Raw genomic sequence first — 13,395 nt, 5'->3', positions numbered from 1 at the left:
ACCTGGTTAGGCCCTTGGAAAAACCACCCAAAATCTCTCTCCCCTAGACCACCTCCCCAAAAGTACAGGCAGAGGTGAGGGCAGGCAGGTCTGCGGGCTGCGATTCTCCTTCGCTTCCCCAGGCAAAGGTCTCACCCAAATAGCACGGCTAGTTTAACAGCCCAAGAGTTTTACAAGAGAAAACAGGAGAGGCAATCATTGGCGAAGCAGAAGGGAGTAGGAAGGTTTGAGAGCAGCATTGGCAACACATTATTGAATTTCTACCGATTGGAATATTCTGGAAAGCAAAGTTCAAAATATTTACCTATTGTAGTTAGAAATAATCAGCAGTAGGAATGAAATGATCTGGGGATGGTTTATGAATAGCAGTTTCTCTAATTGCACAGATTTACCACATTTTGTTTTCTTCTTGTTATTCATCAGAAACATTGAGAGTCCTTGCCTGTAAGCGTTGCCAAATTTAAACAATCCCTCTGCTGACTGGGAGACTTAACTTATATAAACACAGTGACATATGAATTTTTATAGAGCATTTTTTTAGAAAACTCTGGTTGGAAAAACCAAAGCACCGAGGCTTAGCAAGTGAAAAAAATAGCATCTGAGCATGAAATGAATGGCTGTTTTAATGCAGATTCTGGGAGTGGGGCCGTTAAGGTTGCATGAGTGGTTTGGCTCACTTAATTTTCTTTAAACAGTTTGAGCGTGAATCAAAGTAAATGGAACAGCATGCGTGCCCTGCCTAAACAGCAAACTGGAAAAATCCGGATGCTCCATTTTGTGGCACCGTCTACACTATTGGGCTTTAATCTTTAGATCCTCAGTGCAGACCGCAGCTATTCCAGTTTAACAGAGTAACTGCTAGCAAGAGAAGATTGTCATCCTCTGTACAGACAACTATTAAGAGAGTCCTAAGGTTCTTGGGCAGCAGATCAAGCCACGAACCTGCCCTGAAAGACCTAGTCTCCCAAGTCACCCTTCCCCAACCCAACCAATGATGCCCAGCTCACACTTATTTGCCACTTGGGTCTTCTAATATCCAGGACTACTTTGTTCAGCCCCAGTCTTTATCCCTACAAACTCCCCAGCCCTACACCTTGAGATGGGTTCCCCGAACACCAACCTCTACAATTTTACACTAAGCAAACGAAGCTTTAAATAAAGTAGGAGTGGGACTTCCCTCTTCTCAGGAGAGCACCCCAAGCACAAGGCTAGGAAGTCACCGTCATGTCTGTCTTTGGCCACAGAACAGGACATGGCTCGCTAGCTCAATCGTGGGTTTTGGGGATGGGAGCTGGATAAGTCCCCTGGTGCCACACTCACGGCCCTGTGGACGAAGTTGCAAGTAATTCCAGGAGGGGGATCTTGTACACAAATGAAGGGAGGTTTCAAAGTACCCAGGAGGACTGCAAAGCCCGAGTTTAACAGATTTCCTTTTCTCTCTTTAGTATGACCGACTGTCTCAGACAACCCTCTACTTAGCAATAGAGCTGCTATGGAGCTTTCTTCTGGCCACTGGACTTTCTCTGCTCATTGTACAGGGTGCCTATGAACCTAACCCAAACATTGCTGAATCCCTTGCCTCTCCCACTTACAACTGAGTTTTCTCCACGCCCCTTAATTTCTCACCATCTCCCGCTTTCCTCTTCTCAGTCCAACCAGTTTCCTCCAAGTACAAGTTACGTGCGTCCTCCTCCCCTCTACCTGAGCACTGCAACTCGGGGAGAAAGGATGGGGGAAGATGGACACATAAATTCTTTAAAATGAAGGTCAACAGAAATGTGAAACGGCAAAACAAGACCTTTTTCCCCTATACAGACTCCTGCAAGCAGCTGAAATACTTTTTTTCTGAAAGGTTGCAAGCAGTTGGCTCTTGATGAATACAGTGATAAAAAACTTCAATAATATTTCAAGTAAGCCCAGAACCTATCTTCCCTCAGGCTTCGTTATTTCAGAAGCACCTCCTTCTCCAAACCATTGCCAGGAAATGACATTTCACCAGCACGTGTACGGCACTGCAATAAAACAACAACACACCCAGGAATTGTTTTCAAATTCACATCAAGGCAAGCAGAACAAGATCAAGGTATTAAAAACAATGACAAAGGTCTGGCTGAGGAGACAGTCACCTTTCTCTTTTGCTATCTGCTTTGCCGATTCCCAGAGAGCCCAGTGTGGCTTTAAAAACCTTGTGCAGCCTGCTGGAGCCATCCCAGCTGCATCCACCATGGAAAAATACTCAGGCAAAGAAAATTCACTGTTTCTTCCTGGCTTCTTCTGCCATAAGTGAGACTGCTCCTTATCAGTTAAAAGAAACTGTCCCATCAACTGATATAATCTTGCCATTTAGACGTTTGCCTCTGCTCCCAAAGCTAGAGTTGTCAGCTTTATCATACTGTTCATTGCCGTGAGGGGCCCTCAGCCCTCCATGGTAATAAAGGTTTCCACGCTTTCTGTGCAAGATGAAATTTTAGGCACGTTAAAAAAAATACAACACACTTTTGACTATAGCATGAATAACATTGTGTCCAAGTTTAATTTCCTTGTCTAAGTCCCTGTATATATAACTTCAGTCAGGAGCGTTTATATTGTACTGTGGGAGTTTCAGCGTCCATCAAAGAACTTTCATTAGGACCTTCTCCGGTAAAATGATTTGCAATCCCGACACTGGAAAACGTGCTGTGCTGGGGGGAGCTTCACTTGTGTCCAGAAGGAGGATTACTGTGAGAATTAATTTGTTTCTCAGCCCGCTGTGGTACACCGGTGTCCCTCACCCAGTATAATCTCCCTTCCCGTTTGCTCTCAGAGTGAGCCTGTTCACAGACGGAGCACATCTGTCACTCACCGTGCGTGTCCTGAACAACCTCCTCAATACTCTACCTTCCAGCAGAAGAGGTCGCTCAAATCAAACCCCAGATGCGGGCTCGTCTGGCGCTTACCATCTGCAACAACAGACCACGCCATAGCGTGACCTCTTCTACCTGTTCTGGTCACTCTACAAAATACCTAATGATGATGCTCACGGACAGACCAACTGCAAGGCAAAGGCATTAGATGTCTGCATCAAAACCCATGATTTTCACCTTCACGACTAAGTCAGCACCAAGGCAATGTCAGACTTTGAACCTTTCTGCCTAGTCGCTACAGGGATATCAGAACCAACGTAACCTATAAACATATAAAGTATAGGAAACACGTGCATCGCTTTAACCTTCTGCTTGTCAGTGACAATGCAATAATGAAGACAGAGGACGTGGGACTTGTTATGCTCAAACATCATGATATGAGTATTCATGTGCTGAAAGGAACCATATGTAATAACCACAACGTTAAGGGCCTCCATCAGTCAAATTACGGATTTTCTCTCTCATCTTATGCAATTATCAGGTGTCACAAAGTAACTTTTCCTACTGCCTAAAAGGGTTTTTTGCCGACTGATCACTGAAGTAAAGCATTCATCTCTGAATAAATAATCAGAGCTTTTAGTCTGATAAAGATATGGATACAAAATGTTAGCACTTGGAAATCTCAAGACAAAGGCAACCTTTCAACCTTAAATATCAGCCTGACTCTCTCTTTCTTCCAGTCCTCTCCCAGAAAAAAACTCCCATTAATTTCAAAGGAAGTTTCAACAGATAAGGTCCTGTGTTTTGACCCTTACCACTTTTGACATTTAAAATAATTGAATCTATTGTTGCAGCAAATAAGAGCCTAATAAAATACTTGTATTAGTATTTATTTTTTGGTAATTACTGATGTTCTATGCAGGTGGGAAAGCTTGGTTGCATGCCTGTAGGACACTAATGGGAAATATTTTTTTTTTCCAAGCGTCACATTTATCAGTGCACTAAAAGAAAATAAGCCTCTATTAGGAAGTTTCATGCTGGCTCTCATTATGCCATCTCATAAGCTTGTCTTTTGATTTATTGTAAAAATTAAATATATTTTCTCAGTGAGATCAGAGGTATTAGATGAGAGGTCATGGAAATGCTGGCAGAAAAATGCTAGTTTTCCAGTGCAAAATATTTTGCATTACACATACTAGGTTCAACCAGCGCTGCTGAATTGCCAGGGGAGTCTGGTAGGATCCTGGTGGATTCCTGTTCCCCAGGGTCCAGGGATGATGGAAACTGTGGGGTCCCCAGCTCTGGTACAGTCTGAAAGTCAATCTCTCCCAGTGCCTCCTGCAGGGTGCTCAGCAAATTTGACATCCTTGTCAATTTTCCTGCAGTTAGTAGCAGGGGAGCTGACAGGAATACCAATTTTGCAGAGCAGCTGCAGGATACTGTTAGCTTACTAGAAATGAAAATTTAAAAAAAATTAAAAAAAAAAAAAAAGGTTTTGGATTCAGCTGAGATCAAACCCAGTATTGCAATCGACAAACATTCCCTGCAACTGGGAGACCCAGCTTTTAAATTAGTTCTTCAGACTCTGAAGTCCCTCTTAGCAGGGGAGGAGATGTGCTGGCATGTCTGGTAAAGCTTCCTCCTCCTCTGAGAAAAGGAAATACATGGTTTTGCTCTGGTTTTAATCACAGTTTACTTTCCAAATGTTTTGGTAAACGGGGCAAATCTACGTAACACTTCTTGTAATGCCCAGAGCAGACTACGCAGGCGTATTCAAGCCAGCTTCAAACTAATCAGTCTAACCACAGCAGTATGCAGCTCAGCCCCAGCTCCCGAGCTGGATAAACCATACAAATGAATACTACACAGGCTTTTGCAACCCCTGGTACGTCCTGAACTGCTGTGGTTATCCTCCTAGTTGTACCCAACTAACCCAGCATGCTGGAATTAGCATCAAAGTAGTTGTCACCACAGCGTCCACCTATCCCTAAGAGCTACACAGTTTTCATGGAAATCCTGCTACACTGCACTACGGTTATGACTGATACAGAACATGAAAGACAAGCCTTTTGTTTTGCAGAAACATGTCATTTTTGGTGACAATAGCTTCTCAGCTGTCAAGTCAAAAAATACAATCATCCCCCAGCGTAATACAGCCACCTATTCCAGTTCATTGGTCTCCACCTGACGAATCAGAGAGCAGCTTCAACAGCACACAGCAAAGAGCACCTGCAGGTATGAACCCTGAAAACTCTTATTCTGCATTTAACCTCATGCAAGAATTTGCACTTAGCTAAATGAGACTTCTCGTGCAATTATAGGCCATTTTCAGGCGTACAGGTGTCAGGGTGCCAGAAGGTACAGTCAGCTCCTGCCTGAAAGCTTCCACTGTGCAATAAACAGGTCAGAGAGCAACTGGGCTGTAACTCAAGCCTTTTCTGGCACTTAAGGGAGCAAGAGCCTCACTGCTTGCTTTCTAGTTTTAGTGAGAACTATAAGAAACCAGAAGAAAATACATGTTTTCTCACAGACAATCCAGGCTCAAGACTTGCAAAAACACATGTAGTATTTAATAGTCATCATGGAAGAACAAAGAAACGAAACCTTCTAAATAGATCACAAAGCTTGAAAACAAACACGCCAGGTACAAACTTCCACCATGTGCATCAGTGCCTGGATCTGGGATTCTTGTTCAGACCAATTTACAATATAAAAACATGTTTTTGCAGTTTTGCATACTTATTTTTTTAATTAAAGAGTCCTAAACCAGGAGTGTTAGAAAGCGATGAAAGAAGGAGGGGTGTGGCAGTAAGAGATTTTTTTTTTCCTCAGAAAACAAGTGACACATCTTTCCTGCCCAATGGAACAAATAATTTATGGTTACGCAAGTTACTCAACACAATGTCAACTCCTTTGTCATGTATTTTTCTCGCTCCTCTATTAGCACTTACACGAGTTTGAATGTGGCTAAATCCTCCACTAGCGCTGTCTTTTCATACTGCCACTTCCTTTACCCATAATCTGCTAAATCAATGTAACAAAATTTCTTCTGGGTTATCCTCTAGCTCTAGTAGCAGAACCTGAATATACAGCTTTGGCGAGCTGCTGCTTTAGTTGCAGTACACCCAACGTGTTGTTTTGTTGGTTTTTTTTAAAGAAAAAGTTGGTAACAAAGTTAAAGATCTCCTAGAATCTGAGAAATCTCTCCAAGCCAAGCTTCACCAGCCTTAAAGACATGTATAAATTGGGGCCGCACTACAAATTTTTAGCTTCGTTGAGCAAACAGTTCCAGATTAACAAACTAACACGACTGCGACTATTACCTGCTGAAGTGTGCTTAAATTTTTCACTCTTCTTCTTCCTCCATTTCCATGGCTTAAAAAGCCTTCCGAGAGTGGCAAATTTGCTTCTTCTTCTGATTGGAGGCGTGTGAGTCCCAGGTACTAGAGAATCGGAACGCATCGCAGCCAGTCTTTCCACTTCCTCAGCTGTAGTTCCAGCAAGAAAAGGAGAAAAAAAAAAGGGGGGGGATGAAATAAATGCTTTAATAAATTATCAGAGAACCACACAGATGGTCAAAATTTTCCATGGTTACAGAGAACGGTAAAAAAAGGGAAAAAATTGTATTCTTTATTATTTTAACATTATTTTCTTTCCTTTCAGTGGAACCCATAATCTACTGTAAAGATCAGTATCAACCATCAGATTGAACAGGAATATAGATTATTACAATAGCAAAGTTATCTTTAACAAATTGTTCTGCATCGCTCTAGACAGCTGGCAGTCCATCTGCCAGCCATTCCTGGGGAAGCGTGACAGAGATTGGGGAAGAGAAAGCTCCAAAAAAATGATGCAATACTGCTTAAAAGAAATATTGCAATTCTTTTTAAGAAACGTTTCCGTGAACTAATATTTATTAGGAGCAAGGACCCTGATAAATAATGACCCTCTGGTATCATTACTGTGTCCATTAAAACTGCCTGGGTTGCAAAAGGGGCTGCATTAGGAATTTCCTAGTGACAGAAAGGGTGCTAAAAATGCAGAAGGTTCTCTTTCAGTCCCACTTTCCTGCCCACTCATTGCCTTCCAGTTCTTACCATTTAACACAGGGACTTTGAGAATTTTAATAGAGTCCACACTTAGGGCTGAATTCCCTAGGGGGGGTTACAGGTTTTCACTGAGCTTCTGCTGTTAAAAGATTCAGCTTTCTGCAACCTTTACACCGTAATACATCATGATAGTCTCAATACTTAAAAAAAAAAATGTGTAGAATTTCAATTACCCTTCCTCCCCACTGAGAGCAAGAGAAGTCTGGGAGTGGTCACTTGGCGCAGTTACATTGCATGGTCCCCCCCTCACATTTGCAGGGAAAATATGCTGATAGTTTTGAGAAATAACGTCGCTGTGATTAGAGGCACAGAGAGAGGTAAGCCAGGACCACAAAGGAAAACACCGACAGGGTGAAGGTACCAGTAGCCCAGGAGAGAGGGTCTCTCCATGCCACAGCTGCCAGCCCTGCAATAAGCTCTCCCAGCCCCGGGCTGAAGCATGCACTCTCTCTCCCTAAAAAAAGCATCTGCGCAATTCACTCAGCATACAGGAGGGGTTTTTGCGTTGTTTTTTGTGTTGGTTTTTTTTTTTCAGTTGTTCGTGGTGTTTGTTTTTTTTAAATGTGATATAATTTCCCAGGCTTGTGTTGTAATGAGACACCGCCAGTAAAACTGATTGGAGCGGTTTGCACACACACAGCCTGGATTCATAAAGACAGGACACAGATCATCGCCTCTCCCGCTCTGAAGACAGCAGCCCAGTGTTCCTATTACACCTGTAGTACCTTAAGTACTAACCTCAGCCATAAGCACAGGCTTGGGAACCTCAGCAAGAACATCGCTCTGACGGGATGAGCACACCTACTCCACACTAACAGAATCACCAGAGATTTTGGCTGGCAAATTCTTATGCCTCTCAATGGAAATTTTTCCGAGGCTTTCAGCGTGCCATATTTAGGTGGGTTTTCATGGGAATAGCTGGTGACGCATCTCTAACACAAAGGCAGTGCCATTATCAGAACTCCAGACTGAAATACTATTTGAGCCCCTCAGGTTTTCGCAAGAAGGTTGGTTATTTTGTTATTGCTCTTTTGTTTGTTTTTACCATTGGCAACACAATCCTTTCGCCTGTAAAATATATCGGTGCCAGATACAGCTGCCTGTAACTTTCTGGAGAAAAAAAAGCTAGCCAGCAAGATACAGAGAGCCCAGCTGCTTCAGTGGAAATGGTTAAAAACAACTATTCTTTGGGGTAATGGAGAGAAAGACAGACATTTCTGAGAACATCATCTTTCTATTTAAAGCAGAAGACAAAAAGGTAGTCCGGTCAAAGCATTTCATTCTGTTCTCTTTGTGCCCGACTGCCTAGAGAAATACCTTCTTATAGAGAGAATCTATTACAAGGCTCTGTCCTGTTCAGGGGCTGGGGACATGCTGCATCAAGGCTGAAAATTGCCTGGTTATGCTGAATAAACTGTGAGGGTAAAAAGAAGAGGAAATCAGAAATTTCCTTACACTTTCTGATTTCACTGGAACCTGCTGGGCTTTGAAGACCAGCACGGGGCATGGACCACCTCACTCTATATGCAGATCCAAAGGGACCATGACTTTTCCCCCTCCTCCATTTTTAAGACGCCTCTAGTTAAAGCATGTAAGATGACACTGTGTTCCACTGCTGTGATATTTCAGAGATGCTGTTAAAAGTAACGGGCTGGTATTGTCTTGGCTGCTTTACTTGGGGGATACAGGGTGTAGAAGCGGCCCATTGAGCAAACTGGGAATGACACACTACTGCTGCTGAATTAGGCTTCTTGCTGCATAAACCCACAGCTGAAACATAATGAAATTCCTCTTGCTGCTCACCCTTTCTCCTTTTCCCCATCACTGAGCCGCCATTTCTGCTACCCAGGTGCCTTAGTTACTAAATCTCAGAGTTGCAACAACTTCTCTTTGAGAGCTGGTCTTAACTGGTACTGCTGAGGCCATTCCCTGGAGAACTGACATCCCTTAAAAATCCTCTCCTTTCGCAACGCACATCCCCTCTGTCCCACACCAGCTGCACTCTCACTGCTCCCGGGAAGCTTTTCCCATTCAGGGTAAACGAGTACGAATTCAGAGTCAGGCAAAACTAACACAGAAGTTAAAAGGAATTTACCCAAAGGGCGGGTTCATTAAAAGCCAAACACAGCGTCAAAACCATTTCCATATTTTGACTGCTCTTCCCTGAATTTCAGTATCGTCTCTCACACAGATCTGTGCTCCGGGAGTCCTGCTGTGTTCTCCATCAGCCATAAACATGGCCCTTCTCCTTCATCCCCTCCAAACACACACAGCTCTGAGCTAATGCAAGTAACAGCTCTTTTTCCCCTCTCGCTCCTGTTTCTCAGGAGGACTACCTCATTTTTTTTCATGAGAAATACTCTCAAGAGCACTGCTAATTCAAAGCATAATAATCACTGGCTAGGAATGAACCTCATTAGCATAAAGCCATGACAGTTTTAATACAGCAAGAATAAAAGCAGACCACGATGCGAGAAGTAAATGCCAGACTTCTGCCCTCTTCTTTGCTGCTGCATCTTTTGCTCGAGTTGGCCGGGTTTCTCTGCCTTTTTGGCTCCTAATGACTATTGACTGGCTGTGGGCTGCGTCACCCACTGCTGACAGCAGGCTCCGTAGGCTGGTTTCACACCCTTGCTGTTCCCAAAAAAGGTGGTACTTGCACGAATGGAAACCAACCCAGGCCTTGCACATTTTGTTTTTATTTTTTTTTTTTTTCCTTCAAAGAGGAAAGCAGTCCCAGCAGTCCCAGCTTGATCAGTCTGCTGAACTGGGAGAATGAACTGCCATGTGCATTAGTGCCTGTAGTGACTGTGCTGAGGTCTCATCTTGAGGCCAGTGCCACAGATGTGATGTTTAAGGGTCACAGTTGCTGCTGATACTCAGTGCTTTTGGGAACTTGTTCTGTTTTTTTTCCAGGATCTGAGAGATCTTGCCAAGACACAGAGAGAGGCTGGGATCTGCACTTATGGCAAGAGGGTGATGCACTCCCCTTCCACTTTCTTCTGTCCGAGCTGTCACCCTGGAATAGCAATAGGGAAACTAAACCTGAGAGCTTTTCACAGGCTGGTTGGCTGTGAGACAGCTCTCAAGATTTTACTGTAGTCCTTAAGACATCTGAAGTTCATACAGACTGAAGGGCTTAAGCAACATTTGTGGTTTTAATGAGAAAAAGCACCACAAATCAAAATAGTTTGCATCCAAGTGATGTAAAAGAAATTTTACAAACATGCTTGAAATATACTACAAAGACTTAAAACACTAGAAGGCCCAAAACCTAATTTCTTCTCTTATCCCCCCCCCTTTTTTTTTTCATTTTGAAGCTAACCATGGGTTTGAGGGGTTTTTCTGGTTAAAGTCACTTTGAGGTTTGTGGGCTGTAATGTACTGCATGGACACCAGACATGGACAAAATCAGCAAGTCTGGGAAGAGCATTTTGAAAAGCATTCTTCAAAACAGTCAATTTACCAGTCCAAGGAAAAAAGAGGCCAGGCCATCTGGGACCCATTTTTTATGTTCTTATGAGTTTCCCACATCTTTCAGTAGTGTGTTGATTTCCAGAAGGTCCAGTGAGAGACAACATGGGAGTCACCTATTCTTTGGATTTGAGAAGCGTAGCAGGCAGATGAAAGGTCCTCCCCAAAGACAACATAACTTACTAAGTTTTCCTGGAGAACGACAACCAGTTTTGTCATTCCAGTGTCTGTCTGGGAATCACAACATCCATTAATGTTGCTAATGTATCATATACACAGCTTCCACTTCAGAAAAAAACCACTGTTACTGCATTCGGGGGCACAGAGCTATTTCATAGCTGAAGACTGAAGCCCACCCATCCCATCTATGATCTTTAATATTACCTTCCTCACCAGTAACCACACTAGGTTTCCTCTCAGACCATTTCTGAACATTCATTGTTCATACTCAGACATATGATTATCTTAACAGGCGGTTTATTTCACAAAGTTAGATTTTAAGCCTTCCTAGGAAACACCAGTGGCTACGGTGTGCTTTCTGTTATATTTGTGCAAATCTGTAGTAACAGGCTGAAAAGGATCTTGGCCCTAAAGATGCAATTAACTAAATGTGCCATTTTATTTAATGACAATAACTTTATATAAATTAAAAAAACCCAACATAATACTCCTTATTCCCAATCCCATCCAACCAGTCTTTATTCTGCAGATTAGTTTTCAACAAACGCCTGTTGCAAGGTTTCTTTTGAACTCTGCACCCCGAATATCCTTCATTTCAGACTGCACAGACCTTATTCTAGCAGCCTTGTTCAATACAAGATGCAGACACATCATGTGTCTTTTTGAAATGACAGGAAACCTGAACGACTAATTGCTGAGCACTTATGTCTTCTCTCTACCTGAATGGGAACACTTTCAATTAAAAAAACACCTTGTTTTTCTTTCAGGAAAATGGTTCATTTTCTGCTCTTCTATTATCATCTGTTCATTTATTTCCCTTTAATTTCCCTTTGCACCTGGAATTAATTTTCATCAGCCCTGCCTTTACTATTTGAATTGCCCATTTAAACTTTTCCTAACTTCTCAAAGGTTTGTTTTCCAATGAAAGACAAGGCATGACATGCAGCAGTCTAAACGCAGTCTTGCCAAACGGGAACGATTACCTCTTCAGTTGACAACAGCTCCCACTGGATGTATGCATTTGCAATGGCACCGACTGGGTTGGCGTAGTGGGTTTATGAGCCATGAAGAGGCTGTTAGTAGCTTTCCTTTGCATGCTAAGCAGCCCTCACATTTTCCAAACCCCTGCCAATTATTCCCACCCCCCAGGTGTGTAGCACTTTGCACTGTATCCGTAAAACTGAATCTCTCACCCTTTACGCTTGCCCGTTTCAGCACAGGTATCAGACCGTGGTATGGCTCTGCTCTCTGCTGTGATCTCTCTTTCTCAGTGTATTTATTCCTCTTGTCGGAACAGAAGTGCAAAGAATAGCTTTGGAAGTCCAATCCCTTTAGGACCCTGCTTTCGACTTCCCCACATATTGACGTAAAACATTAATTATTCATGCTGATTGCAATCTGAAAGCCATTTTTTTAACCTCTGCAAACTATACTGCACTGCATGCATCACTCTAAACATGTCTTTATTGGTATGAAATCTCTCAAACCACCAACTATTTTCTGTATTATAACATAGTACACAAGACTTTTACCTGCAACAACAGCACTTTATCAGGTTATGTCACCAATAGCTACATAATCTCTTCCTATAAACCCTGCAATTACAGAAAATAAGGATTGTTAGATTTCATTGCTATCAGCTATTCTGTGTATCCCTTATTGCTCTTATTACTCACTGGGTTTTCCATCTCTTAAGCGTTTATTACGCATAGATTCGTGGCTAAATCCAATAAACAGTACTGCAGCTCCTCACTTTTGGGTGCCTGGACACTGGAGCAGAAGCCACAGGTCTGTCCTGGGCACCACACACACTATGTGAAGACTCAGCAGCTCCAAAATGTGACTCAGAGCAGCCACTACAAGTGGAGCACAACCAAAAGCCAACCAAGAGAAAAACAGGGCCAGCAGAAGCAAACCAGATGTCCTCCTTTTCTTGGGGCTACAGGAAGACAATTCCACAAGTACCAGGAATTGCTCTGGTAAGAAACTTCAGCTTGAAAGGAAGGGAAATTTTACCTTTCCTAAATGGCAAGCAGGGAGGAGATGGCCAGTTTGTGCTTTTAAGAAAGCAGAGGAAGTAGGAGGAGATGCAAGGACTTTTCTGTTAGAGCAGGTAGAGCGCTTATTTGGGAGACAGGAGAATCACAGGGCCACTTTCATCCTCCTCTTGAGAAAGCTCAAGCCCACATCTCCCATTTTCCTTGGGAACACTACCACACTTCATACTATGATAGATGGGAGAGCAGTCCCCATCTGTCCTACTAAAACTGTGTTATTCTAAAGATTTCAAGACCTACTGGGTGTGAAAGCAAGCGTGAGTGGAAGCACAGCTCCTGATAGGGCACTCATCTGTCAGCCCAAACACCCTTCTCCCAAGACTATTCCTGGGCTTTACCCTGGGTTAAATAACCCAAACCTCCTTCTGCTTCACTCATGGATTGAAAGAAACTGCTGGCCACAGCTGTGATTTGTTGAGAGCCTGATCCTGTCCAGTTCTGCACAAAGGAGAATAAAGGGGAGTGTAGATATTGCCTCTCACGTTCCTTTCTTTCACTTCTGGTAGGGGATCTTCTGTCCAAGGCATGAGGGGAGAGATGAGAGAGGTGAGGTGCTGTCTCCTAGATCTTCTCCCCAGAAAGCAGGAGAGGATGGATGGGTAGATGGAGCCCTGTTAGCAGAGCTGGCCGGGCATCCAGCAAGAGGGATCCATGTTTCAGCCTGTGAGGAAATGCCATGAAAAACTCCTGTTCTGGTGTAAATGGCAGCTACAAGCAGAATTTCCCATCTAG

General features: G+C 43.1%; 1 protein-coding gene across 10 annotated transcripts in view; it reads right to left on the bottom strand.

Moving 5' to 3' along the window:
• The window catches only part of PHACTR1 (phosphatase and actin regulator 1), a 314,460-nt gene that overhangs the window by 121,410 nt on the left and 179,655 nt on the right, over positions 1–13,395 (bottom strand). For all 10 annotated transcript variants that reach the window (XM_087763453.1, XM_087763473.1, XM_087763495.1 and 7 more), the window contains one exon: positions 6,167–6,331. In XM_087763453.1, coding sequence (XP_087619579.1) covers positions 6,167–6,331 — 165 coding nt within the window. The remainder of the gene's footprint in view (positions 1–6,166; positions 6,332–13,395) is intronic.

This window comes from Nipponia nippon, unplaced genomic scaffold, assembly GCF_047370975.1.
Source record: "Nipponia nippon isolate SJK-2023a ecotype South Korea unplaced genomic scaffold, ASM4737097v1 scaffold_1, whole genome shotgun sequence".
Lineage (NCBI taxonomy): Eukaryota > Metazoa > Chordata > Aves > Pelecaniformes > Threskiornithidae > Nipponia > Nipponia nippon.
Note: the sequence above shows the minus strand (reverse complement) of the source record. Positions and strands in the feature narration are given on the sequence as shown.